The sequence below is a fragment of the Peromyscus californicus genome, unplaced genomic scaffold, assembly GCF_007827085.1.
Source record: "Peromyscus californicus insignis strain IS unplaced genomic scaffold, ASM782708v3 Scaffold_11__1_contigs__length_118956290, whole genome shotgun sequence".
NCBI lineage: Eukaryota > Metazoa > Chordata > Mammalia > Rodentia > Cricetidae > Peromyscus > Peromyscus californicus.
Genome location: NW_026294402.1, coordinates 1619337 through 1646695, shown reverse-complemented (window position 1 = coordinate 1646695; position 27359 = coordinate 1619337). Strand labels below are relative to the sequence as shown.

Genomic DNA, 27359 nt, shown 5'->3' with positions numbered 1-27359 from the left:
AAATATTTGTTAGGAATTATTGGAGCATGAAAATTATTGAAAGTGTGGTGGATTTTCAAAATCTCATATTGGAGGAGTAGTTCCAGGAATAAAAACCCTCAGAACTTTCCAGAAGTCCTGGAATTTACTCAGAGATTTACATCTTGTTCCAAAGCAGTCACATTCTCTATGGTAGTACTCACTGCTAGGGAAAGGTCATTGGAGAACTGTTCTTTCTTAAACTTCTCATGAGGCATAAAATGCAGGGCAAATAAGTGAATAATTACCTGGGTCCTATTTGAGCCCACAAAACCCATCATTTACAAACCTGGGGTCCTAGATGAAGTTCTTACATTTGGCAATAGTGTGGCCAAAAGTTATTTTTCCATCACCACCACCTCTTTTTAAAGAAAAGCATTTGTTTTCTTTTGACTCTAAGATGCATTTAATACAAAAGGAATAATTAATGAAAGACACAGTCCACAATGTCGACTCTCCTCTGTCTGTTCCGCACAGCAGCTATCACAGCTTCCTAGATGCTTAACTAGGCAAGAATATCCCTGGCAATCAATAAGTGTTTCTGATATTGACTTTGAAGACAATATCTGAAATGTAGAAATGAGTTTCCAGAGCAGTAATAAAATACTCAGCAGCAGGGATTTGCTTTCTCTGTTCCTGTCTAACCTGACGTGTTATGACCTCTGTAGCTATGGTTACCATCTTTCCTTAGGGGTTCCTTCACCACTTCAACTGAATAAAAAGTACTTTTTAACTGTTCTAGTAAAATTAATGAAGGAATGTTACATATTTTAAGTCATCTGATAATTGTTATTAGTACTACTATATAAAAAGTAATTCATTTCGTAAGACAGAACAGATTCAAAACGATGCGCATGCATGTGTTTTACACTGCAGTTTAAATAGCAATCCCAGGAGGCCTTGAGACAACACAAATCTATTACATAAGAAAGTAACTTCTTTTGTCACATAGTCATAAATTAACATGGAAAAAAAATTGGCATACTGAATACAGTACAGCTCTTTTCGGCCTTCTACACTGTATTATTGAAGAAAATTGTATACATAATGGTTTAAGCAGACTTTACCAAGGGACCCCAAGTTTCTACAACAGAAGTGTGTGGATTAATTGTGAACTGGGAAGTTGTTTAACTATTGGTCAAGTGTATATATCTTATCAATCAAATATAGATATATCTTTATCTGTATGGATAGCAGTGTGAAACTAAATTGTTTTTACATGGCCTATTTGACAGTATGAGAAAGACAATATCTGAGAATAATTTTGCAAAGAACTTGATTCCAAACAATCTTCTCAATACACAGATTTATTTTCTTTATTCATTTCTTTATTTTGCTTTTTTGTTTGATTCTTTATTTTCTATTGTGCTGTGAAACTGTCTTTGGGTATGACTAATAACTCTGTTAAATAACCCTCTCATGAAATGTTTTTACTTTTAATCAAAAGAATATATGAACTAACATATGAAATGACTTGGATACTACTTCATTTTTAAAAATTCAAGCTAATATGAATGTTCAAAGCTAAAGTATATATAAGAAGAATTTCTAAATAGGAGACTTTAATAGTTTTCATTCACTGAAGTCAAACTTGCTTATTTTTGTGGGATTTATTTTTTGAAAGCCTAAGCAAATTTAAGTGACTTTTTCTTCACAACAGACTTTTTAAATTAGACATTCCTTATCTTCATTGATTGTGTATGAATGCATACATGCATTTTAATTTGGTCCTATTGGTGATAAAATTGACTAATTTTACTCCACTAATGTAGCACTTGCTTCTGAATGTAGGAGGAGCTAATTATTTCATTAGCATTTAAGAAATAGCAGTCTAACTCTTGAACTCAAGCATAGTTTCCCCAGGAAAAGTATATACTTTCCAAGTGGTTCATCCTCTCCAAAAATGAAAAACAGTCATTTACCTGAAATACCAGGAACGTATTTTAAGAGAATAAACACATGAATAGACAGTTTAGTGTTAAAATAGCCAAAACCTGTTGTTAGGCAGCTAAATATTTTGCTGTTAAATCATGCTGACCATGTATATGTTTGTTTTATTTGACTGGTAATTCATTTGGCTTTAAGAAATCACCAAACTTAATGCTTCCCAAACAGTACAGACAGATTATTTATATCCACATTTCCACATTAAATTAAGCCACTCCCAAGATTTAACAAAATTCTCGTTAAATGCTGAGAAGTCCTCTTGAAAGAGTCAATGGGTCATTTACAAATTGTACCATGAAAGCAAGAGAGACCAAACCCATGGAAGACAAAAGCTTATGACCCTTTTTAAGGCTCTTTGAGAACATTTAGAATAGAATACACTGCTGCTATTCCTCCACAGAGACACCAGGAGTAGAGAAAATCTAATCTAGAATGGTTCTTGTAAAAATGCATTATGATGTTCTGGGGTTCAACTGTAAATTTAAACAATCAAAATGGATTTGTAATTCTCATTTCTAAATTGTATCCAATGCCTAAGAACAAACATAAAATTGATATGAGATCATCCCTAAGAGCTGTTACTGTCTCCTACCTAGCTTCATGTAACTCAAAGGACCTAGAAATCTGCAAATCTGAGAAAATTCAAAGCGCTGAATCAATAACCCCCACAAATAATAAAGGGAATAAAAATCAAGCCATACTCTTTATGAACAGGAACTGAATACCAGATTAGTTTGTAGTGTTTTTGTTGTTTTTTAATGACATTTTGTTTTCCTTCAGGGAATGAATTTTTATTTCAGTCTCTTTTGGGTTATTGACATTCTTAGGAGCAAAGGAACTCAAAGTGTAATTATTTCACTGTTACTAGTAAATACAAATTTACTATAGTTTTGCAAAAAAAAAAAAAAAAAAACCAATGTAATCAGTTATCAGACAATAACCAAACTGAGCCAATGTGCAGCACAAGTACTGCAGGTTGAATGCACTTGAATGAGTTGCAGTTGCATTCCATTTGGACTATTGCGTAAGGAGCTGCCAGATAGCAAAATGAGAGGTTTATTTAGCGTCCTTCCGGGGGAAGCTTACAGAAGAGCTAAGTCCTCATTCCTTCTAACATCTTAACAGCTCTACAGTTTCTTACAAAATATGTTTTATCGTTTCAAGAAATGCTGTTAACCTCGCAGTTTTAAAACTGAATGAACAAGGCCTCTTGGACAAATTGAAAAACAAATGGTGGTACGACAAAGGAGAATGTGGCAGCGGGGGAGGTGACTCCAAGGTTAGCCTCAATGTCACCAAGAGCGGGTAAACAGTATGTCAAGTAATGGGTGCATCTGCTGGGAGACTTACGGTATACCTGCCCGTATAGACTGTTACTCAAACACCTTTACAAGCTCAAGTATGCAATTACTGTCAAAACAAAAATATTTGCAACTGTTATTAATTTGGTGACATGCTCATAACCCCAATGACAATAGATGTGAGAAGCTCTGGCTTTAAGGAAACAGAATCCTGTGGAGCTGGTTTTGGAAAACAGGAAGTTTCTGAAAGAGTGGTGTAGTGTTGAGAAAAGAGAGGAGAAAAGAGTAAAGCTGACTTGTTTTCTGCATTAATGATTGGCCAGACTTCTACCGAATTTCCAATTAACATCAATAACCTGACTCCACCTTGATTTGTGTAGCTTTCCAACAAGACAGCTTTCTCCAGACAAAGCATTACAATGCAACAATACAATTATTTGGTTTACGTAATTGTTTTGCTTTCTATTGATGAATCAGGAAACAATAAGAGTACAAAGCAATACTAACTCATCTTTATCTTCACATCACACATACCATAATTTCTGCCTCATCATTTTTCTCATTTCTAATTAATTTCTTCAAAAAAATAAGAAAGCACGTGATTAGGAGATATTCTAACTAGTGACCCAGAATAATATCTATATATAAGTGCTTATAGACAAAGAAAGCAATAGCCTAAATAGGAAATTCTGACTGAGAAACTACCTTTAACCCTTAAAAACATAGGTAAAACTTTAAATTATACTTCTAAAAGCATAGATTTTACTTAATCTAGAAAAAACAAGAATGCTTCCTCCTCCCACCTCCTAACAAAAAGAAAAGAGCCGGGCGGTGGTGGCGCACACCTTTAATCCCAGCACTCGGGAGGCAGAGCCAGGTGGATCTCTGTGAGTTCGAGGCCAACCTGGGCTACAGAGTGAGTTCCAGGAAAGGCACCAAAACTATACAGAGAAACCCTGTCTCAAAGAAAAAAAAGAAAGAAAGAAAGAAAAGAAAAGAAAAGCAAAACTATACAGAGAAACCCTGTCTCGAAGGAAAAGAAAAAAGAAAAGAAAAGTAAAGAAAAAGAAATCCTACTTATTTTTAGGTTCCTGACTGAACTATACATTTTCTCACTGGACCACCTAAACTTCAATAGGATTCTGTGTTCTGTACCTGCTGAGGTATCTGCTGTTAAGACCCTCCAATCTTAATCTAAAAAGTTTCTCAAACTGAGTTCATTAATATTTTCCTATATTTCCTACTGTAGAAGGGAGAACAAATATTTTGCCATGATTCCAGCACCAATTCCCTTAATCCTCTCTGATGTTATCACAGAGTTTCTGATCCTAAATAATTGATAAAGAAAGCACAGTCTAAATAACATGGACGAAGGCTCTGAATACTTCATAACAACAGAAGGCATCATGTGGCAGAGGATGGAGTAAAAGAATAAGAGACTGAGGAGGTGAGAACCAAACCAGGGGAGACCAGATAGCAGAGAGGACAACAGGGAGAACTCAGGACTGCTCTCTTAGTGACAGTCTGCTTTTCTGAGAATCAATGCAACCCTCAAAGCCTAATCTAGTCTCCAGAGAAGTAACATAAGTCTCTCAACAAAAACATTAAGCCATTAATGGGCCTATGACCACACAGACCTCTTAAAGGACCTGCCACCTCAATGCAATCACATTGAGGGATTAAGCCTCAAATGAGTTTAGGGGGAGCAAACCACATTTACATTACAGCATTAGATTAAAGTGTAATAAGTAAATTCATTTTATATTTTGGACTCCAACTTCCCTAGAATTTTCTCATGGTTCTCATAAACACATAAGTACATTTATGTATGGAGACAAAAGAATTCTTGTATGAAAATTAGAAATGTCAGAAAATGTACTCTACTAGTACCAGAAAACTTAAAATGTATATGTTATAGAGTCAGAAATTTTCTGTTTGAGGATTTTATAATCACAAATGTTTAAAAATGCAACAATGTTTTATGGATTAATTTTTTACAAATATAAATATCAGTCCTATTTTAGGGCACAAGAAAGATTATTCAGAGAAAAATAAGCAAAACACAAATCTGTGCATGTTGGGAAAATCTACACAACAAAAAATCATTATGACTTAATTAAACAACAAATTCAACAATTTGGTCAGTGTTATACATCTTGAGTTCAAGAAACTGGTACATCACAGACCTGAGTAAGAATTTGTGGTCTCAGAAAAAATATGTATCTAACTTTATTATTCATAAAAGCAAACATCTGTTCTTTCAGTGTATATTATCACAGTTTTCACAAATAAGAATGAGAAAATTGTGTTTTAAACCATTATTTTAAGTCTTGACAGAGAACTTTGCAAAATATTTTAAAATTTAACATAAAATGCTCACTTAAAATGAAATTATAGTATGTTCTGTTTTCCCTTAGGAGCTTAGTTTCCATATACATGCAAGGCTTGTCACCAAGAGAATAAGGTTATTGAAGTCTCAAAGTTAATAATGCCTTAGCATGAAGGTAAGAGATATTTACCATGGTTAATGGCAAGAGATATTTAATGCCCTGATGTAACTTAGGTCAGAGAAATTACCACCAAGTGCTTATTCCTTTAAAAGCCACTTTGTATCCTCTTCAGATGATTAATGATCTTTTTAAACTTACTTTTCCTCTACCATTCTGCTTGATCTTCCTCAAAAGAGGTAAAATAAGGAGTGAAAGTGCTGAATGGAAGAAGAGAGCAGGCTCTAAGGCCTTGGCTAAGGGTACAAACTGCAGAGATCTCCACATAAGACAGCCAAAAATTGGCTTATTTGATTTTGATGTTTTAGGGGGTCATAACCAAAGCCTGTACCACACATGAAAACATTCCGATGAGGAAACAATTGATTTACCTGCCATTTGCAGGATTATAACTGGATGGGGTATGGGATAATTCAGATCCCTAGCTTCCATTCAGCTGGCAAATATTACACTTTTGGTTTAATTGAACAGTGTGTCATCACCTGGATAGAAAAAGAGACATTTTTCACTCTTTTCCCTCAAAGAACTCCCAATTTAAGACAATCAACAACAGAACCATTCAGAAGCCCTGTTTCACCTTTGCTGTCGTGGACTATGGCTATGCAGAAATCAGTATCCAACAATCATTTCCAACATAACCTTTGGCCATAAAAATTCAACAAGAGTTATGAAAGAAAGGATTTTTCATCTTCCAGGAAAAACAGCAGATGAGAAATCATATTCAAGCAAAATAATTTGTTTGAAAATCCTTTCCTAATGCTAATATTACTTTAAAATTATTTTTAGTCATCATAAAAATTTATACCCATCCTTGTGAGTGAAATAACAAACCTACATTCATTGACAAGAAGCCAATGAAAATACGGATTACAATGTGTAAAGTATATTTTCCCTTTGATTATTCTACTGTAGCTTAGTTTAAGTACAAGCCAATATCTGTATGAGGTTTTAAAAGTCTTGACTTTGAGATTTTTGCCAATGCCTATACCTAGCATCATAGTACTAATAACAGCTACACAGTAAACATCTTTTCTATTTTTTGTCCCTTATTCTCCTAAATATAGATATATCCATACACATAGATGTGAATGTTCATAAAAATCACTTAGTAGATGTAATCCTTAAATTATGTATTCCCTAAAATTATAATCCAGCACATAATTCCCGGGTTCTGATTTGACATTTGGGATTCCTGACTTTAATAAATTTTATACTTATAAACCACTTATTCCTTGATACTAAAATCATGAAAATGAACACAAGACTAAGATACTAGCTTAAAAAAAATTTATTCAGAAACAGAGAAACTGTGATAGACAAGAAACCACTAGATATACATCTCTTTGAAAGGACTCTTCAAGTATCATATTCTTTGTTTAATGTGTGCACTTCCTCTGGTTGAATGTTAAGTATAGTAAATAATAAATATCTCATATCTGGATTGCCAGTGTATTCTCACCCTCTAAAACCAAACTATTGGGGTGGGTAGCAGAAGATACAAAGAGGTGAGGGAAAGAAAAAGGGAATAGAGGGGAACCATACACGAAGAAGCAAAGGACATATAACAAGTGATAAGTGATAATCCACAAACGTTGCCATTAATTTTCTCTTCTAGAAGAAAGTTGAAATATATTATTTTCATATCCCTCATCTGTTTTTTTTTTAATATCCAAGCACTCCTCAGTCCAACCCATTCAGAAAAGGCATTGTAGTCTAATATAAATTGCCTATCATGTATTGGGTTTGTTTAGGCTTTGGAAAGTTAACCTGCGGGCCTAAACTTTATAATACCAATTATGGTGAGACTGGGGCAGGAGAATTGCTTAACCCCACACACTAAAGAATCTCCCAGGTAACACAAATTTCAATACACACAAATCCTTTATAGTATCAATTCCAAGAAAAAAGCTTGCTCTTGACTCTAAATAATTAAATTGTGACAGCTTTATAAGTCACCTAGTCTGAATCAGATCTTATTATGGTTAAGTAGTGCTTCAGGAAGATGGATGAGTTGCACACCTTTATTATCAAGGAGTTCAGAGGACTGAATTCGGATATGGGGAGCCTCTCTGTGAATAGAAATGGAGCTTTATTGACAATAATGTCTAGATCAATTGATCTTATTTTAGCACCCCAAATAAGCCTATACTCAAACAAATCTTTTAACAGATGGTTAAATTATTGCAGATTTTTAACCACAAAGCAACTAAACCTTCAGGGTCATGGAAAATACAGATTATTTCTTCGGTGGAATAATAAACCTACGTTATAGTAAAATCTTTTTTTTGTTTGTTTGTTTGTTTTGTTTTGTTTTTCGAGACAGGGTTTCTCTGTGTAGTTTTGGTGCCTATCCTGGATCTCACTCTGTAGACTAGGCTGACCTCAAACTCACAGAGATCTGCCTGCCTCTGCCTCCCAAGTGCTGGGATTAAAGGTGTGTACCACCACCGCCCAGCTAATAACACCAATTCAAAGACATGCATTTGTATTCAGACTCTATATGAACAAAATGAACTAACACTGGGGGGGAATTGTTTTTATTATAACTCCTAACGAGAAATTTTAATGAACTAGAAATCTAGTTTCTGAGTCTTTGCTATATTTTTAAGTGCAAAAGCTATGAAACCAGACTATCACAAATCCAAGTTTGAATAATGTCCTGCTATATAACTGCTAAGTTAAAATCTCTCTGTCTTAGAATATTCATTTATTAAATGGGAGTAACAGGAATAAAGATATAAAGTATTTTCCATAGTTTCTTATTCACAGTAATTGTTCAGTTTCTAGTGCTGTAATAAAGACCATGACCAAATACAACTTGGAAGAAAAAAGTTTCTTTCATCTTTAAATCTCCTAAGTCACAATCTACCATGAAGGGAAGCCAGGACAGGAACTCAGAGGCAGGAACTGAAGCAGAGGCCACAGAGGGGTGCAGCTCACTGATTTGCATCTCCTGGCTTGCTCAGTCTGCTTTATTATACAACCCAGGACCACCTGTCCAGGGTGGTACTATCTATAGTAGGCTGGACCCATCAATTACCATTCAATAAAATACCCTGCAAATTTGCCTAAAGGCAATCTGATGGAGGCAGATTTTCTCAGTTAAGGTTCCCCTTCCCAGATGTGTCAAGATGACAAAATACTAACTAGGACAGCTACCACCATTATGCATATCAATGCATTGCCCAGTTTTATACTGAGTAAATGGAATTAATCTCTTGGTAAGGAAGTAAATGCATGCTATGTTTCATCAAATGTGTTTAGCATTTCTCAGAAGTAAAGCACAGGACACCAGTATGGTAAGGCAAAATGAGAGCGACAACTTTAAAGATGTCCAGAGGAACTCAGATCATCTCCAGCAAAAGGAAGGAAAAACCACCAGCCACTAATACTTATCAAGACAAGACCCCAAGGATTACTATTGTCCACTCATTCTCTTTTCTTTCCTCCTTCCTCATGAGAAAGAAAAACTAGGAGAATCTTTATAGTGTTTTCAACTACCAATGTTGAGTGAAGTCTTCCTCTCTGAGACATTCTATATAACATTTAACATTGAATGAATCAAAGATGGCAGACAAATATGTTATAAAATATTAATTTATTTGTAATAATTTTAAATTGTAGTCACTTAATTATGTACTTTAATTATGTTAATATAGTAGACTCAAGGCAGATGATTGCTTATGGTGATGTCATTTAGGCTCAATGCTTCAATTCAGAAGGAAAATGCAAGTGTAGGCTTATACTAAAAATAGTAATTTGCATATTTATCTTGTAAAGACCTTCCACACCTAAAATGGCCCTTGGTCAACAATACTGGAGACACCATTCTCCTTGTATGAACTTACTATAGAGTCAATTTATTGACAGATACCATACACATATTCTTAGGAAGTAAGTAAGACTCACTAGCTAAATTATAGTGTATGGCTGTAGCTTCTACTTAACTTGATGTCATCTCTATTCATTATGAAGGAGAAAAGTAAGATGTTTCTTGGTTCCAATCGCTTGCCACATGTGTGGGGGGAAATTACAACTGTTTGTGAAGCCCAACCAGGCCAATAGTTTTGTATTCACAGTAATTGCATATATTTTTATTTAAAAATCCTCCTTAGCAGTATGTGCCTGTTACATAAAGCGATGGAGCAGGCCCCAGTTTTATGTCTGATTCTAAACCTGGGCCTACAGTTCAAGACATACAGCCTACTGTGGCCTTTGCTCCGTCACTTTGCCATGCGATTCTAATGTAGTTTTACTTGAATAACATAAAATAACATATATAATGTTATTTATGTTATTTTCCACGTGAAGAACTCCTGTAAACCTTGCCGTTTTGAAACTCAGTGAGGCAGGCGTCTTAGACAAGCTGAAAAACAAATGGTGGTACGATAAAGGTGAATGTGGACCCAAGGACTCGGGAAGCAAGGTCAGTCATTGCAGTTTGGGGCCTCTTCTTGTGTATAAAACAAACAGTAACTGGGAGCAATTGTCCAAAGCTTATGAATCCTTAAACACTGAACTTTTCTGTCCATCTAGCCATTGCCTAAATTAAAACTTAATGCCATAAATTTCATCCACAGAGACTGTCCATAGACAATAAACTGCTCCCTAGTAGTAACGATTTAAAATAAACTAAGATTACCTCTTATATATGAATTATTATATATATGTAATAACAGAATTATCTATATGAGTCTCAAACTTATTTACCATTAATTTTTGTTAGTTAGGTTTTGGATAAAGAGACCATGAAATGTGTATTTTAAAAGTTGGTTCTCAAAACAGGAAATGGAAAATTGACCAGCAGTTACTCAGAAAAAAAAAAAGGTAAATATGTTAAACAAAATTCAGGGTCATGTCACCACACTGTCAAGCATTCTGCTTTAGTTCAAAGAGGCCTATCACATTTCTGGCCTGACAGATCAATAAGAAGAACTTCCAGATCTATTATCTCAATAGAAATTATTTCAAAACTCAGTGTTAGCAGTACATATCCACAAGTTCTAAGATCTTTTGCTCTTGAATTCATTTTTAAAGATTTATTTATTTCTATTTTATGTGTATGAGTGTTTTGCTTGCATGTATGTTCCTGCATCCTCAGAGGCCAAAACATAGCAGTGGATACCCTGGAACTAGAGTTACAGACAGTTGTGAGCTGCCATGTGGGTGAAAAACAGACAGTGCTCTTAACCACTGACCTCTTCTCCCATCCCTGCTTACGAATTCTTTACAGAGCAATGCAGAAACATACACTGAGTTTGAGGAGCACAAACTTACATGTTTATTCTAATTGAAAAAAAAAGATCAAGTTTATCAATGATTCACCATACCTGCATGTACTAATAAAGTATACTTAAGAGAGGCTGGGGAGTAGCGGCACTTGCCTTTAACCCCAGTGCTCAGGAGCATGTGTATGTGTGTATAGTTGCTCCTAAGTCATATTTGAAGATTTTTTTAAACCTTTCCTTGAAATTTTTTCTACATCATATTATAGAAAGAAAACAAGTTGGTGTTTATCCTAAGACATTGAAACAAGTGACTAACATTTGAAGAGTTTCTATTAATTTTAGGAAACAAAATCAGGTTAACAGGGTACTTTTCAAACCTTACACACAGTTATTCATTTTCATCTGCCTTAGAAACAGAGTGGAGTGAGACAAGCTTGGCCATATAATGAAACTTTCACATTGTGTCCTGCTGTAAAGTAAGATAAACACACATATTTAACACCATGTTATCTTAAAATAACATGACCAACCAGACAAATACATATAGAGAGATAAATATATAAATGCATCACTTGAATTAAATACTCTTCTAATATAACTACTGAAGAACTTGAACCAGACTTTGCATGCAAGGTATTATGGGATAGATGATGGCCATAGAACACCTTTCAGGGTGTCTTCCTAAATTTTTTTGCAATAATATTATATTATAAACATATTAACAGTTTATGGCATTTTTTAGCTATTGTTACAATTTAATATCTTCCAATCATCTGCTTGACTATTCCCAGATCTAAAAATAAAGTAATATGTATAGTGAGGCTCTGAATAATAATATGCCTAAAATATTTACTATTAAGCATTTTAAGGGCCAATGGAATTATAATTTTCAATCAGTAAAAGCAATCATAAATCTGACCATACATAAATTGTTTGCATCTCAGTCTGGATATATTTTATTGAAAATTATCTTCAAGAAGCCAGAAGAGTGATATAAATCTGTAATCCCAGAACTTCAGAGGCAGAGACAGCAGGATCAAGAGTCAAAGCTACCCTCAGCTCCATAGTGAGCCAACCTAGGCTACATAAGATCCTGTCTCAAAAAAAAATTAATTAAATTAAAATTTTAAAATTATCTAAAATTATGCATATTGCTAAATAATATATATTTATTGTATATTATATATACAATAGTATATTACATATACTATTGTTAAGTAGTATATAAAATTCAAAATTAATATTGCTCATGAGGTTTTCCCTATGGACATACTGGAAGAATAAATGATGCATGCTGTAATACTTTATTATTTACACATACTTGACAAGTTAATGATGAATACAGTATGACACTGATAACTTAAAGACCCTTAGTTCTGTAATTAGGAAATGTTGTAATGATAACTATCCAAAAGAAATATAAACACTAAAAATTGTGTTATAAAGGATGTAAAGCCCAAAGATTTTCTTCCCCATAATCTGAGCATGACATTTTCAAAGTCTAAATAAGCCCTCTTCTGCCTCCCTATGTAAATATATGAATGCTTACATATGGTTAAGTATAGTGGTTTTCATTATATATTTAGTAATGATAAAATGTTTGGATTTCATTGGGTTTAATTATATATAATTTATTGGTAATTATAATTTTCTTCTCCCAAGAGCTATAAGCTTTATGTTTTCATTTATAAACCTACATCAGTGACTTATACCTGTAAATATTTCCCAGTTAAACTAAGCATTTACTTGGCTACTTGGACTTTATGTGTTCTTTTACCTTTTGGGTGTGACATTTCCACAGTTAACTGAAGTGTCTTTATCCTCCCTAGGACAAGACGAGTGCCTTGAGCCTGAGCAACGTAGCCGGCGTCTTCTACATTCTGGTTGGCGGCTTGGGCTTGGCGATGCTGGTGGCTTTGATAGAGTTCTGTTACAAGTCCAGGGCAGAGGCGAAGAGAATGAAGGTGGCAAAGAGTGCACAGACTTTTAACCCAACCTCCTCGCAGAATACCCACAATTTAGCAACCTATAGAGAAGGTTACAACGTATATGGAACCGAAAGTATTAAAATTTAGGGGTAGGACTTAGGGCCTACGCCAGTGAGTGGGGGATGCATCCTGTGAACGCAGTGTTGTGGCCTGTCTGTCCAGTGGTGGTATTGCTTGCTTCTGATTAGAGCTTTCTATTTTTGACATTTTCAGTGCACAGTGATTCCGTTTTTGTTGGCTGCAGATGTTCTGTTTGAAACTTTATGTTGCTAATAGATATCTGCATTGAATTGATGAGAAATATGAAAAATTAGAATTGCTCCACAAAATGATGTAAACGGTATGATTTCCCCAAAATCAGGGAAATTTTAAATTATATCCAAGCTTTCCTAAACAGAGACCAGCCAAATTTCTATGACAACTCATAAATGCTAATAAAATAAGAGCAAAACATATTTTAGTTGATCAAAAACCTAGGGAGTTGCCTGGTTTTGATAAGGTTACATTGTTTTCTAAAGAAATAATACATATAAAGGAACCACTACATAGTAAGGACTGCATGAATTTTAGCTCCTAATCTAACATGTATTCATCTTTCTATATTTAAAAGCATTAGTCCCTGTTGTTTGTTCATCTAACAGTAGTCCTCAAGCCAGCCCAGTAGGGCTATGATACACATTTATGAAATGAGATTCAACTTATACAAGGTTACTTATTACTAAGGCATTCTAGACAACCCAGCACTTCTCCATCCAAGGTGTTGGATATGTGTGTGTGTGTGTGTATATATATATATATATATATTAGAAAAATGAAACATTGCAGTCAGTTATTATGCATTTTCTCATTTTTCCACTTTGGTTCCTTTTTAAAAAGCCACATCAGCCACATTTATACACTCCCCTCATGTCACAGTAAAAATGATATGCATTCAGGGAAGTGCAGATGGAAGTTAACTTTTTCAGAATCTAAACATCCACCTCTTTCCTCTAATGATCAAGGTGGTTTTAAAATAAGACTTTAATGAATTTAGTATTGCTCTTCTAAAGTCATGATACAAAACAAAGAATTCTAACAAAACCATTTTCTAAAATTACATATAATAGCCTACTGAACCAGCTATTTGTTTTAATTACATGGTAAATGAGTTTTTGAGCCCTCAAGAGACAGCCAGGACTTGAGGCAGCTGAAAGTCAAGACAAAAATATACAGTTTAGTAATATGTACATCTGAGGTTGTGCCAGAAAATATGGTTGATTTGATATTTATTGACAAAGAAACTTCTGAAATGTGTGCTGCTTTCTGAAAGGAAAGAAAGAAGCCACCCATGATGAAGACTTAGCGGCTTCTCCCTGCCTTCTAGAAACCTACAGTCAAACACACTTGGACAGTGACAGCTCCAGCTGGTTTGCCCTCACTTTTCTGAAAATATAAAACTAAGCCCTCACTTCACTCTAATAAAAGCACAATGAGCACTTCTTCTGATATGGTTAGGAAATTTGGGAGAAATTGTTTGAAAATTCACAGAAATAAATTGAGACTGTGTCAAGGTTGATAGCCATTAAGACAATGCTTTTATCTTAATTTTTACTGAGCTGAAGAGAGATTTCCCAAATGGAAGAAAAAGATCTGTCCTGTGTTATTTGGAATGAATTCTGATATCAATTTCATAATGCATCTTATTTTTTGTGTTACTAAAACTGAGTTTCTTGTTCATTCCAATCATTTGATAAATCCAAGTAAATCCAAGATAGAGAAGCAATATTCAAAATTTTATAAAGAAATACCAATGAATGCCATTTATTACAAAAGTGTGGTAAATTGTTAATTGTACCAGGTTAGGTACATAGAATTTTTACATCATAATGTTTTTTAGTTGAAGCCTGTCATTGAAGTTCATCATATGTTATCACCTTTAAGGCTAAATTTGACCATTTAAAAAATATATTTTAAACATAGACAAAGCGTTCATAGTCAGGTAATTTTTTACTTTGAAAACAGTAGTATTCAGAGTAAACAAAAATAATTTGTACCTGCAGCAAAGACTTGAGAGTAAATAATTTTTATTTTACTGTCAAAATGATTTTTTTTTCTCTTTTAAAAACTTTGTAGAGATTGACGTGGCCAGTCATGGCTAGAATCCTAGCATTTGAAACACTGAGACAAGTGGATGCTGTAGCTGGAGTTTTCCTGCATGGCCCACAGTCAGGACAAAACTCTGTCACCCGCCAGTCCCACAGCAGCTCAGACCCAACCAAGTAAACACAGAGACTTATATTGGTTACAAACTGTATAGCTGTGGCAGGCTTCTTGCTAACTGTTCTTATATCTTAAATTAACCCATTTCTATAAATCTATACCTTGCCACGTGGCTCGCGGCTTACCAGCATCTTCACATGCCACTTGTCATGGCGGCGGCTGGCAGTCTCTCTCCCACTCAGCCTTCCACTTCCCAGAATTCTCCTCTCTCCTTGTCCCGCCTATACTTCCTGCCTCGCCACTGGCCAATCAGTGTTTTATTTATACAGAATGATATCCACAGCAGGGTGATGTAATTTTTAGGCTAAGTTTGACTATGGACAGAGACTCTGTCTTAAAAAAAAGAAAAAAAGAAAGAAAAGATGGGGCTCTACAGACTATAATTAATGATTGTTAATTTAGATACTATCCAGAATCTCCAAAATCAAACTCTGGAAACTTAATACATAGAAGGTCTACTTAGAAATGTGGCTAGGGGCCAGAGTGATGCTCAGATGTTTGGAGGGCTCTAATGCAGTACCAACACTCAGTTCCCAGTGCCTACATCAGATGGCTAACAGACACCTATTACCCCAGCTTCAGAGGTTCTGATACCCTTTTCTAGGCTCTGTGAACACACGCAGACACAGAGACACACACATTCACAACACACACACACACACACACACACACACACACACACATACACACACACACATACACACCATACACACACATACACACACACAGACACACACACACACAGACACACACTGGCTTGTTGAACTCACTGTCTTGTGTCCTATTTTCTTCATCTGAATTAATTCAATCTAAGTTCTAAAATATTTCCTCTCAAAGCTACTGTGTTAGCTAGGCATCCACTAACGGGTTCTTATTTTTTAAATCCACTAAAAACACTCAACCATCAAAGGAAAAATTACATTAGAAAGTTTTGCAGCCACTCTAATCCCAAATCCTGGCTTATATTTCTTAAATAAAATGTTTTTGTTACATTTTCTTGATGCAAACAATGCTGGTCTATTGGTTGGTTTTTAGTTATAACCATACCAAAGTACTTACTCTCTAAGAGTCTCACAAGAGTCTCCCTTGTCAAAGCAAGATTCCTTGCAGCTTGGTCCACCACCTCTGAGTTCCCAGTTGAGACTGGCATGGCCAATGGGGATCTTGAAGGACCGGTCCTTTCATGTTTGTTTGTTTGTTGGGTGGTTTTTTGTTTTTGTTTTTGTTTTGTTTTGTTGAGACAGGGTTTCTCTGTGTAGCCCTGGCTGTCCTGGAACTCACTCTGTAGTCCAGGCTGGTCTCAAACTCAGAGATCTACCTGCCTCTGCCTCCTGAGTGCTGGAATTACAGGAGTGTGCCACCATGCCCAGTTCTTTCACATGTTTTTATGCTTCCATTTCTAGCTTCCTTGCTGGTATATTGAATTTCAGTTTCTCTACAATTTTTAAAAATGTGCAGTATGTTTCCTTATTATTTTATCTTATACAACTTATATTCAGCATATGCCAAATTATTCTAAATTCAAAAGCTATTAATGTTTCTATAAAGTCACACCCTAAGTCATTAATATGAAAATATACATTCAATTTTTACTTCAGTCATTTTGACTACTGTTAAATTCACCTTTTATTTTAATCATAGTTAAGTCAATACACACAATTTGAGTTCAACTTTTTGTTGTCATTAGGGTGAATGATTTCAAGCATTTTTTACTCCAAACAGCTTTTAATAAAATAATGAATTTCATTAATATAAAATCAGCCAAATATTTAATTTCCAGAGCATATCAAACACTAGAATGGAATTTTTTAAGGAATTAGATAAAATTGAGTTCTCAATAAACAAATACGTTATGAGTTGCAAGGAAGTAGGGACATCGATTTTACCATATTTTCCTCTTATTAACACTGGGATTTATTTGCTAGGAAGGATTTGGAGGCAGTAAACAGTAAACAGTAGTCAGATTCACACGATCACAGAGCTGGCTTCTCCTCTACATAGTGTTATTTTCTGCTACCTGAGAAGTCAGGAAATAAAGATTCAATGAGTGTTTAGAAGCTGGCCACCCTTCCTTCAGTTCCAGAAGACCTCATTCCATTCTGAGCATTGTCAGATGTGCCTACTTTCAATGCACCTCCTTAAAACATAAATCTTACAAGTGAGCCTTGATTCCTGACAGGCATACAGTGAACTAACTGTGCTGTTCTGAGTCTTTGTCTGTAACTCGTGTGAATGAATGAAAGTGTGTGGATAGGTCTGTGCAAGGAAAACAGGAAATTTGTGTGTTTATGGTTTAGCAGTTAGTCATGATTTAAGAAACCATTCCTTGCACCAGAAAGAAAATACCTAGCAAGAAAATACTGTGGTTTATAGAATGTCCATCAAATGCAAGAGAGTTTTGAAGCTTCTTTGGAAGTACTAGGGTATAGAGACCAATAAGTGAAAAGGTTCTTCCTACCCAGATTTGCTAAAAAAACAAAACAAAACAAAAAACAGATTTTATGATCTTGCAAACAGCTTTTAAATATGTAGGACCTAAAACTCTAGGCTGATTAATTCACCTCCCGTTGTGTCTGAGCTTTCCCTTCCCGTATAAGCAATTTGCCTATGACCAAAAAGCACATGGAAAAAAATGCAGATGTCTAATTATCGATATTTTGGTGTTTGATGTGCCACATTTTGTTGAAGCAGCAGAAATATCATAACACCTGGCATCCTCTCTGTTTCCTTTTCATGCAACCCAGCTGACTTTTTCTGAAGCCATAAGAAACAAAGCCAGGTTATCCATCACTGGGAGTGTGGGAGAAAACGGCCGTGTGCTGACCCCCGACTGCCCCAAGGCCGTACACACAGGAACTGCAATTAGACAAAGTTCGGGATTGGCTGTCATTGCATCGGACCTACCATAAAAACCAAAAATATAATTGAGTGCCTTAATTAAACTGTGTTGGTGACTGATGGAAATTCAGTCCGGAGGGACAGGCCCAGCGTGGGTCTTGGCTTAACCCATCCTTTGGCTGAGAGCAGGAAGGATGTTCTGAGTGCCGGACAGAACCAGTGCATGAGTTCAGCACGGAAATTCAGACTTGGATTTTATATCAGGAAAACTCACAATTTAGTTTTTTGGGGGCGAGTGGGTGGGGGGTGTCTGGGATGGGTGTATTAACAGCAACAAATTTCACTTGAGCGCACTTAAAACTAATCAGACTGGCCAGTTAGAGCATTCAACTGTGAAGTTCTTTCTCAGAAAGGCCTTGGTCACCACAGCGAGGGATTCAACAGTTCATAGAGATCAAGGAACCTACTAGCCTGTGTCTCCAGAACATCCTTGTAGTCGATGGAATAATCTGCAGCTGAGACAAGCAGTCACTAAAATGTGATAAGAAAATAATTAACATGTAAATCCTGTGAAAACAACCAACAAAATTTAAAGAAAGTATTTACAGTTACTTTGGAAATAAAACAATACTGAAACATGCTTGCTTTTTAACTGAAGTCAATCCGGTAGAGGACAACACAATTCTTTTTTCTAACCATCTTAGGGAACAATACATTGCAATAATTGATATAAATGTCATCACTGTAACAAACTTCAGAGACTTTTTTAATGTAAAAGTCGTTGGTCACTTTGTTTCCTGTAACCTTCACTCTGTCACACAAGTTGGTACATAGATTGTGTTTGTCTATCAGGAACAAAAAGAAAAAAAGTGAAGAAAATGTTGACATGAAGTCATCCATCCGCAATGTAGAGTTAAAAAAAGACTACGGGTCACTCATGTTATCAATATAATTTATAATCCTGTTCTGTGTACAAAATTGTGGTTTTTGTACCCACCCCAAAGAATAAAACAAGAGTTTTTCTTACAGTATCTATCAACAGAACTTAAATCTTTTCCCTATGATTGTGCAAGTTATTTGAGAAATTCAAAGACCCCATGAGAGATATAGAAGTCAAGGGATAGGTCATATCAGAAAGTGTAGTTTGTCGTTATTATTTCTGCATACTATGCTTCCCTTCCTTTACAGACCTTGGGTTCATTTGTTAATAGATCAAGTTGTCAAAGATAGAGACTTTGAGTCTGGGAGCGAGCAGCTGCTCTGACACCAACACACCTGTGTGGAAATTTTACTTGACTCTATTTTGCTGCATAGACTTCAGTGTCTCTTGGACTATCAACCTCATTCCTATACTTCCATTTGGATTCTTTGAAGGCACTAATAATTGTTTGGGGTAGAACACAGCTGAAAACTGAATCCTTATTTTTACCCAGAAATTGTGGGAAAAAATTGTACCATGTCTATTTTTAAAAAAACAAAACACTTATGGTTCAAAAAATCTGCTTCATTTGAAATGATGAATAAGATCAATGATACAGATAAAAATCACGGACTGAGGAATCTTTGCAGAAAGCACAAGTTAGGATGATTCCTGAAGTGTGGCCTTGAAGGTTGAGTTGAGTTTTCACAGGAGGAGGTGATGGTAAGAGCCTTTTGTCAGTGCCTGCGTACAGAGCTTGTGTAGCAAGGTGGCCTGGTGAGGGCACAGGGTGTGACACCAGGGAAGCTCTGGCAGAAATATGGAGATTGATTTCCTTCCATTTAGCCCTTATAATTCCCATTTAATAACTGTGCATCGCTACAATGTAATTCGTATAACACATGTACGCACTGTCCCTCAAGAAAGGTTAATTCTCTGTTACTGAGCAAATGATTCCTTTCACAATCTGGGCCCGTCCTGATGTCTTTTTCTCTTACTCCTACGCAACTTTCTCAGCCAGCAAATGGACCTCCACAGCACACAGAACACTGCATCTCCCATTTCTTCAGTCTGTAGCTCTTCTGTCTTTACCCAACTGCCACTCATCCTTCAGTACTCAATTTTATTTGTACTGGGAAGATTTCCATGATTATCCACTAGCTCTGCCTATGACACTGAGTTACGTGCCATTCTTAATGTTCTTACCCATCACGGCACTCATCATACTGCATTGTAATTGCCTATGTACTTGTCTGTAAACTACTAGACTGTCAGCTCCTTGAGGGCAGGGACTGTGTCTATCTCATTCACAGTGTATCCCCAGCACCCAGCACAGTGCCTGGCATATTGTAGGTGCTTAATAAATATTTGTTGAATGAAAGAACTAATTGAATTGATTTAATTAAATTGATGCAGAAAAACTCATTTTCTCCTTAAGAGTCCCTGGGATATAAATTAGGTATAGAGTGGGTTAAAATGAAACTGAAGGTTGGCTGACCTCATGATATTTTCAATGCCACTGAGGAAAATAGCTAAAAAGAAATACACATAAAATATTTAATAAATTTTCTCTTTTTGGTTTTTCAAGATAGGGTTTCTCTGCATTGCCTTGTCTGTCCTGGAACCTGCACTGTAGACCAGACTGGCCTCCAACTCATAGAAATCCACCTGCTTCTGCCTCCCAAATGCTGGGATTAAAGGCATGTGTCACCATACCCAGCTTTTCCTTTCTTTTCTTTTTTTAAAGACCATGCAAAAACAAAGAAAATTTTATTTAGTATGTTATGAAGAGAAGTAGTACTGGCGGTAACAAGAGTACTTATTCCCCAAGGAGATTTGACATTCTCTTATCAGGTGGGCAGGTTCCCTGTTTAACTATAACTCTGTAGCACAATTTACTTAGCTAGAATATTAAGCACTTCAGAACAAGGATTAAGCTTAGTATTCAGATATACTTAATAGCTTTCATTTAAGCTTGGAGTGGATTTGTGCTATTTTAAAGACTTTTTTTACAGTATAAAGTAATTTTGGGGAAAGGAAAAGAATAATTTTGGAACTGCTCTGGAGTCTTAGTAGCTGAATTGTTTTTAAATGTAGAAATGTGATTTTAAAACATGTGAAAGTTAAGGCCGGAAAGCTCAGTGGGTAAAGGTGCTTGCCATGCAAGACTGATGACAATCCATATAAGGGTAGAGAGAACTGGCTCCTCAGAGTTGTCCTCTGGCCTTCATACATGCACTGTGGCATGCATGTTCTCTCTCTCTCTCTCTCTCTCTCTCTCTCTCTCTCTCTCTCTCTCTCTCTCTCTCTCTCACACACACACACACACACACACACACACACACATACACACACACACACTCATCATATACACACAATAATACTTCAGACACAATTTTAAGTTTAAAATATTTGATTCCACAAAGTGTAAGAGCCCAGTTACTGAACACAAAAGATCGACATTTAGTGAAACTCAATATTTCAGACAAAAACTTCTCAGGTGCTCCATAAGCTAGGCAATCAATATGCAGTGACTACTGTGAGGAGACCTAAAGAGAACCTTGCTACAGTCAGCCCCATAACTCATTGAAAATGCCAGTCTCAAAAGTATTGTATTCATTTCTGATTGCTGCATGTGTTATCTGTGTGTCACTTGGCTTTCCCACTTATATGACACCCATTCAGTTTATTTCCTAAGGCACAGTAGTGGTTCAATATTTATTTGTCAGTGCTTAATCACAACCTTATACATTAAGTCAGAATCAATGAAAACACACAAGATTTTTATTCTCAGAAAACAGAATACCCCAACTTATATTGCCAAGGCAGTAGTAACAGAAATAAAACCCAAACTAAAAGTGATACCTTGGACAGTCTGAGAGACAAACTGGACTGATCAGCTTTGTGGGGATTTTTTTGTTTGCCTGTTTTTGTTGTTTTATATTATGATTCCAAAGAGCATGTTTTCATGCACAAAAGAGTTTTGGTCTCAGACAGCAGTGAAAACTGCAGTCTTATTATTTGTAAAATCAAAAGCAAATAGAATAGGTGATTTACTTGCATATTCCCTAAGCAAATGAGCCTTTTTCAAGAGAGCTACTTTATGCAATGATTATGATGTTATTAGAAGAGATAAAAAAGAGAAATTTTATCTCAGATAAAAGGAAAACACTAAATTGCTATCTGTGAAATAAGAAAAAACTTATTCACACATTTGTTTTGCTTTGACCTTATTTTCTTTGAAAGTGGAAGAGAATTCACAAATTAATGAAAGATGAGATAGAGGAACACTGAAATGAAGGGGGATGGGTAAAGGAAAATATTTTCCCAAGTGGCCAAAGTCTATCTTTCTTCTTTAAAGATTTTATTTCTATATTTAAGTATGCATATGTCAAGACATGTCTATGTGAGTGCAGCACCCAATATGTCCAGAAGAGGGCATCACAGATCCCCTAGATGTAGAATCACAGGAAGTGCTGGGAACTAAACTCCAGACCTCGTCATTTTGCTAGCCCCAAGCAAAAGAGTTTTTTAAGAGAGAAGGGATGCTCAGGCCCCAGTTATTACTGTTGGTTATGCCGCGGCGCTGCCCCTCGTGGCTGGTCGCCGCGCCCGCGGCGGCCATGCTGGTGGAGGAGTGTGATGATTAAAAGAATCACAGCCATGGTTACCTTTTTAGAGCTTTATTTGGAGGGGGGGGGAGACAGAGAGAGAAAGACACAGAGAGAGAGAAAGAGAGAGAGAGAGGGGGGGAGAAGGAGAGAGGGAGACTGACGGGGGGGGGCGCCAAGGAGAGGGGACAGAGAGCTCACAGAGGGCCCACCCGCTTTTTAGTCTGGGAAGCCGGGGAAGGCTGATGACATAATTAAGGACGTAAATAAGGACCAAAACCTTACATCCCAGACTTTCCCTTATTATAAAAAAGCAGGTAGATGGGACTAGGGGCGTCGTTTCTCTCAAAAACTGCTTCCAGCTGACTTTTGGACGTTGGTTGGCTCTTGGGGGAATGGAGAAGGGGAGTTTTCCGAGGTAGACAGGCGTTGTGAGATGCTGTCTGTCATCCATTTGCTCTGGAGACATGTATCCCTCTTGGCTGTGGCTGGGAACTTTTTGTTTGACAAGATGCTGGTGACACAGAAAAAAACTTAGAGAGATAAAAGAATCATTATTATTTTTGGAGTTGGCATTTATCTGAGGTAGATCTGGCCTTCCCCTATGGATTTTGAAACATGTTAAGCTTTATCAGAGACAGATTATTTTAAAGTACCTATTTCCTTTACTGGTTCAGCATCTAGGAGACAGGTGATCAATTGTTAAAAGCATCTCATAGTAATAGATGTTTACATTAAAGTCTTTTTGTAGCGCCCAGATGCTTTTGGGTCTGGGGGTGTACATACCTTTTAGCTGTTACAGTTTTTTATTTGATGATCTCTGGACTCCGGTTCTGTGGTGGTCCTGTACCATTAGCTGAACAGTGAGTTAGAACAGGAAACTGGGAAGAGAAAAGCTTGTGGTATATGAGAATTTTTTTTTTTTGGAATTAGGGACAAGGCAAAGATCAGGGCCCTGTCTGTATGCACGTGAGAAACACAGGCAGTGGATCTGGAATGAAGCAATGAGCTCTTATTTTAGGTGGAAATCTTTTTTCATTAAGTAACTCTGAAAGTGCAATTAAATCAGGTGAGGTGGTAAGGCTGTCCTCTGTGCCCGACAATAAAGGAGAGGTGGCATCCCAAAACTCCCAGGACTGAGTCAGTGGCTCTGGTGTCCAGAAGGAAAGAATCAGATCGCTTCCCTGCTGCGTTCTGGGTTCCCTGCCATGTCTGTAGCCAAGCCTAGGTCTGCTGGAGGTCTTAGCTTCAGGTACCCATGTGTCTTGGTGCCTGGGGGCAGTCAGCTGACTCTTTGTCTTTCTAGGTGGCACTTTTAACAAGACTGTCGATGGCCTGGCAGGGCATTTGCTAGCCCGTGGCCTTTTCCTCACTTAAAACAGGGACCCAACAGCTTTTGGGAGTCAGCGAGTGCCAGCACTTGGCAATTTTGTTTTCGGGCTTTTATCTCTTCCCTGGCACACCTTAAATGTCACAGATGACTCTTTTGCCTGTGGGGTCAGGAGCCTTGCTCTCCAGATGCTTAAGTTTTAGTCGGGGAGGTCTGGGGAACAAGAGACGGATTTTACTCTATGTCCTGAAAATTTGTTTTTTCCTGCTGATTGATGGCTTAAGAACAGCTTTTGGAAGATCTGCCAGTAGGCAGACTATAAACTGATACTTTCCGGAAGGCTTGTCTGAGGCTATAAGCTGAATTTTTTTTGGCTTAAGAGCCATCCTGACTACTGTAAACTTAAAGGTTGCACGTGGAGATGCAGAAGTGGGGAAGGAGAAGGGTTTCAGAACTTTAGCAGAAAGCTTGGAGATAAAGTAACTCTTATTTGCCCGTTCTCTGGCAGAAGTTCCCGTGACTCTGTTATGCGGCCAGATTTATGCTGTTATGAGGCCAGGTTTACCGGTGCCTGCCCCTATCCACCAATATATCCGTCCTTTTGTCCCATGGCTGTAGCCGAGAGAGAAAATAAAAAAAATTAAAATAACAAACCAGGATCAGACTACAATCTTGGGCGTCCCCAAAGAGTGGAGAGAGATCCATGAATCAGCTCAAGTTCGCCATCCTCTTCGTCAAGGGATGTGAAGGGCTGCAGCTGCACTGCAGTTGATCCACCCGGTAGACCAAGACAGCATTTACTTTCTCGTCAGAAACGAAAATGTGCCGTTGCTAGTGCAGCTCCAGGACAACTCCCGGGGTGTCCATCGCAAAGAATATAGTTCAGACTACAGCCACGAGAACAGCAGACTTAATGTGGTGAAGAATCATGGCGGGTAGCGGTGTGGGGGTCCAGTGGAAGCGGTGAGGGACACGTGTGCTTGCCATCTCGCGGTCTCGCTGGATGGGGGAAGAGGCGGCAAGCAGCAGCCATCAGCAGGTCCTCGGTGTTCGGTGGTGTATCCGAGTCTGAACGGCACCAATGTTGGTTATGCCGCGGCGCTGCCCCTCGTGACTGGTCGCCGCCCGCGGCGGCCATGCCGGCGGAGGAGCGTGCTGATTAAAAGAATCACAGCCATGATTACCTTTTTAGAGCTTTATTGGGGGGGGAGACAGAGAGAGAAAGAGAGAGAGAGAGAGAGAGAGAGAGAGAGAGAGAGAGAGAGAGAGAGAGAGAGAAAAGGGGGGAGAGGGAGAGAGGGGGACCAACAGGGGGGGAGGAGCGCAAAGGAGAGGGGACAGAGAGCCCACAGAGGGCCCACCCACTTTTTAGGCTGGGAAGCTGGGGAAAGCTGATGACGTAATTAAGGACGTAAATAAGGACCAAAACCTTACAATTACACTATTAGGTGTGGTGGTATTGTGTTCCCCAAAATATTGTGCACCCTAATAAACTTATCTGGGGTCAGAGACAGAACACCCACTAGATACAAAGGATAGAAAATGGTGGCACTCACACCTTTAATCCTAGCATTCCAGAGGTAGAAATCCCTCTGGATCTCTGTGAGTTCAAGGCCACATTGGAAACAGCCAGGCATGGTGACACACGCCTTTAATCCCAAGAAGTGAGCCTTTAATCCTAGGGAGCGATGGCAAAAACTGAAAGATATATAAGGCGTGAAGACCAGAAACTAGAAGCATTTGGCTGGTTAAGCATTTTGGCTGGTTAAGCTTTCAGGCTTCAAGCAACAGTTCAGCTGAGGACTCAGAGGCTTCCAGTCTGAGGAAACAGAACCAGCTGAGGAACTGGTGAGGTGAGGTAGCTGTGGCTTGTTCTGCTTCTCTGATCTTCCAGCATTCACCCCAATAACTGGCCTCAGGTTTGTTTTTATTAATAAGAACTTTAAGATTCCTGCTACAATTAGATATGTAATACTTAGTGCATTCCTCTTTGATGGGATAGCACCTTTACAGTTCTAACCGGAGACAGACTGACACTGTAGATGCCTTGGAGGAGGACAGAATCAAGTAGAATATTCTGTCATGTTTGAGATGATGCTAAGAAATCATTTATCATTTCCTGTATAGAAATGTCTGCCAGTTCTTTAATGCTACTTTTCCAACATTAATGTAAAAGCTTTAGAGTTTTTAAACAACAGAATCTAAAACAATTTAGTCTGTATTTGGCTCCATTTAGAAATTATTATCTTTTATACACATAAAACTGGTACTTTTTCAAACTTCTACATCATGGGATCCATCAATCTTATCTACCTGGTATTTCTAAGGGACACTCTTTCCATTATTACTCTCTCCACTATCAGAGTATGTGGCTTTACAATGCTTGGGACTGAGCTGTCACCTGATGCTCAGCCCAGTAGATCTAAATCCATGCCATGCGTACAATCTCACATCAAAATCATCTCATTCTCCTCTGCATCTCTGCCTTCATGTTGTTCTTCCCACTGTTAACCTCCCCCAACTCTGGCCACCATTCTCACCTTCAATACAAAATAAGGAAACTCTTGACATCCTAAAATCTCTCCCCATCACTCAATGTTCCACACAAATATAGAAGGTAAAGGAATGGCAACCCTTGAAATTGACTCAGAGTATACACATACACACACACACACACACACACACACACACACACACACACACACACGCACACACAAATACATTTATGAGCTAAAGATACAGCTCAGTGGTTAAGAGCACATATTGCTCTTGTAGAGGATCTGAGCTTGGTTCCCAGTACCTGTGTCAGGTATCTAACAAGCACATGTAAGTCAGGCTTTAAGGAGTTTCAACACCTCTGGCCCCCATTGACATTTGCACAAACATGCACATAACCATAAACAAGCACACGTAAATACATTTAATTGAAATTAATAAAAACAAATCTTAAAAATTCCTTTTTGTAAAAGTGTGTGCCATCATGCCAGTAATAAGTTGGTTCAGTAGGCAAAAGTGCTTTCTGACTGTGGTAGTTTGAATGTAATTGGCCCCCATAATCTCACAGGGCACTATTAGGAGGTATAGCTTTGTTGGAGTGGGTATGGCCTTGTTAGAGGAAGTGTGTCACTGTGAGGAGAGGCTTTGAGGTTTCCTATGCTCAGGATACCACCAAGTGTCTCAGTCGATTTCCTGTTGCCTGCAAAATATAGGACTCTCAGCTACTACTTCAGCACCACATCTGCCTGTACACTGCCATGCTCTCCATCATGATGATAATGGACTGAACCTTTGAAACTACGAGAACCACTCCAATTAAATGTTTTCTTTATAAGAGTTGCTATGGTCATGGTGTCTCTTCACAGAAAAAAAAAAAAAATCTAAGACACTGAGCAAGTCTGAAAATCCTAGCTCAA

At 37.4% G+C, this 27359-nt stretch overlaps 1 protein-coding gene across 9 annotated transcripts in view; it reads left to right on the top strand.

Moving 5' to 3' along the window:
- Gria4 (glutamate ionotropic receptor AMPA type subunit 4) overlaps positions 1-20389 on the top strand; it is a 371791-nt gene extending 351402 nt beyond the window's left edge. Inside the window, exons 15-17 of one of the 9 annotated variants that reach the window (XR_008221303.1) lie at positions 3130-3244; positions 10085-10199; positions 12831-12943. Coding sequence is in view for 7 of the 9 variants with exons in the window: in XM_052751502.1 (XP_052607462.1) it covers positions 10085-10199; positions 12831-12965; positions 17993-18157 (415 nt within the window). In the remaining 2 variants the exon portion in view is untranslated. Of the gene's footprint in view, positions 1-3129; positions 3245-10084; positions 10235-12830; positions 13079-17992 lie in introns of those variants that run through there. The other 8 variants (XM_052751502.1, XM_052751493.1, XM_052751537.1 and 5 more) reach the window with 8 other exon arrangements.
- Positions 20390-27359: the final 6970 nt, after the last annotated feature.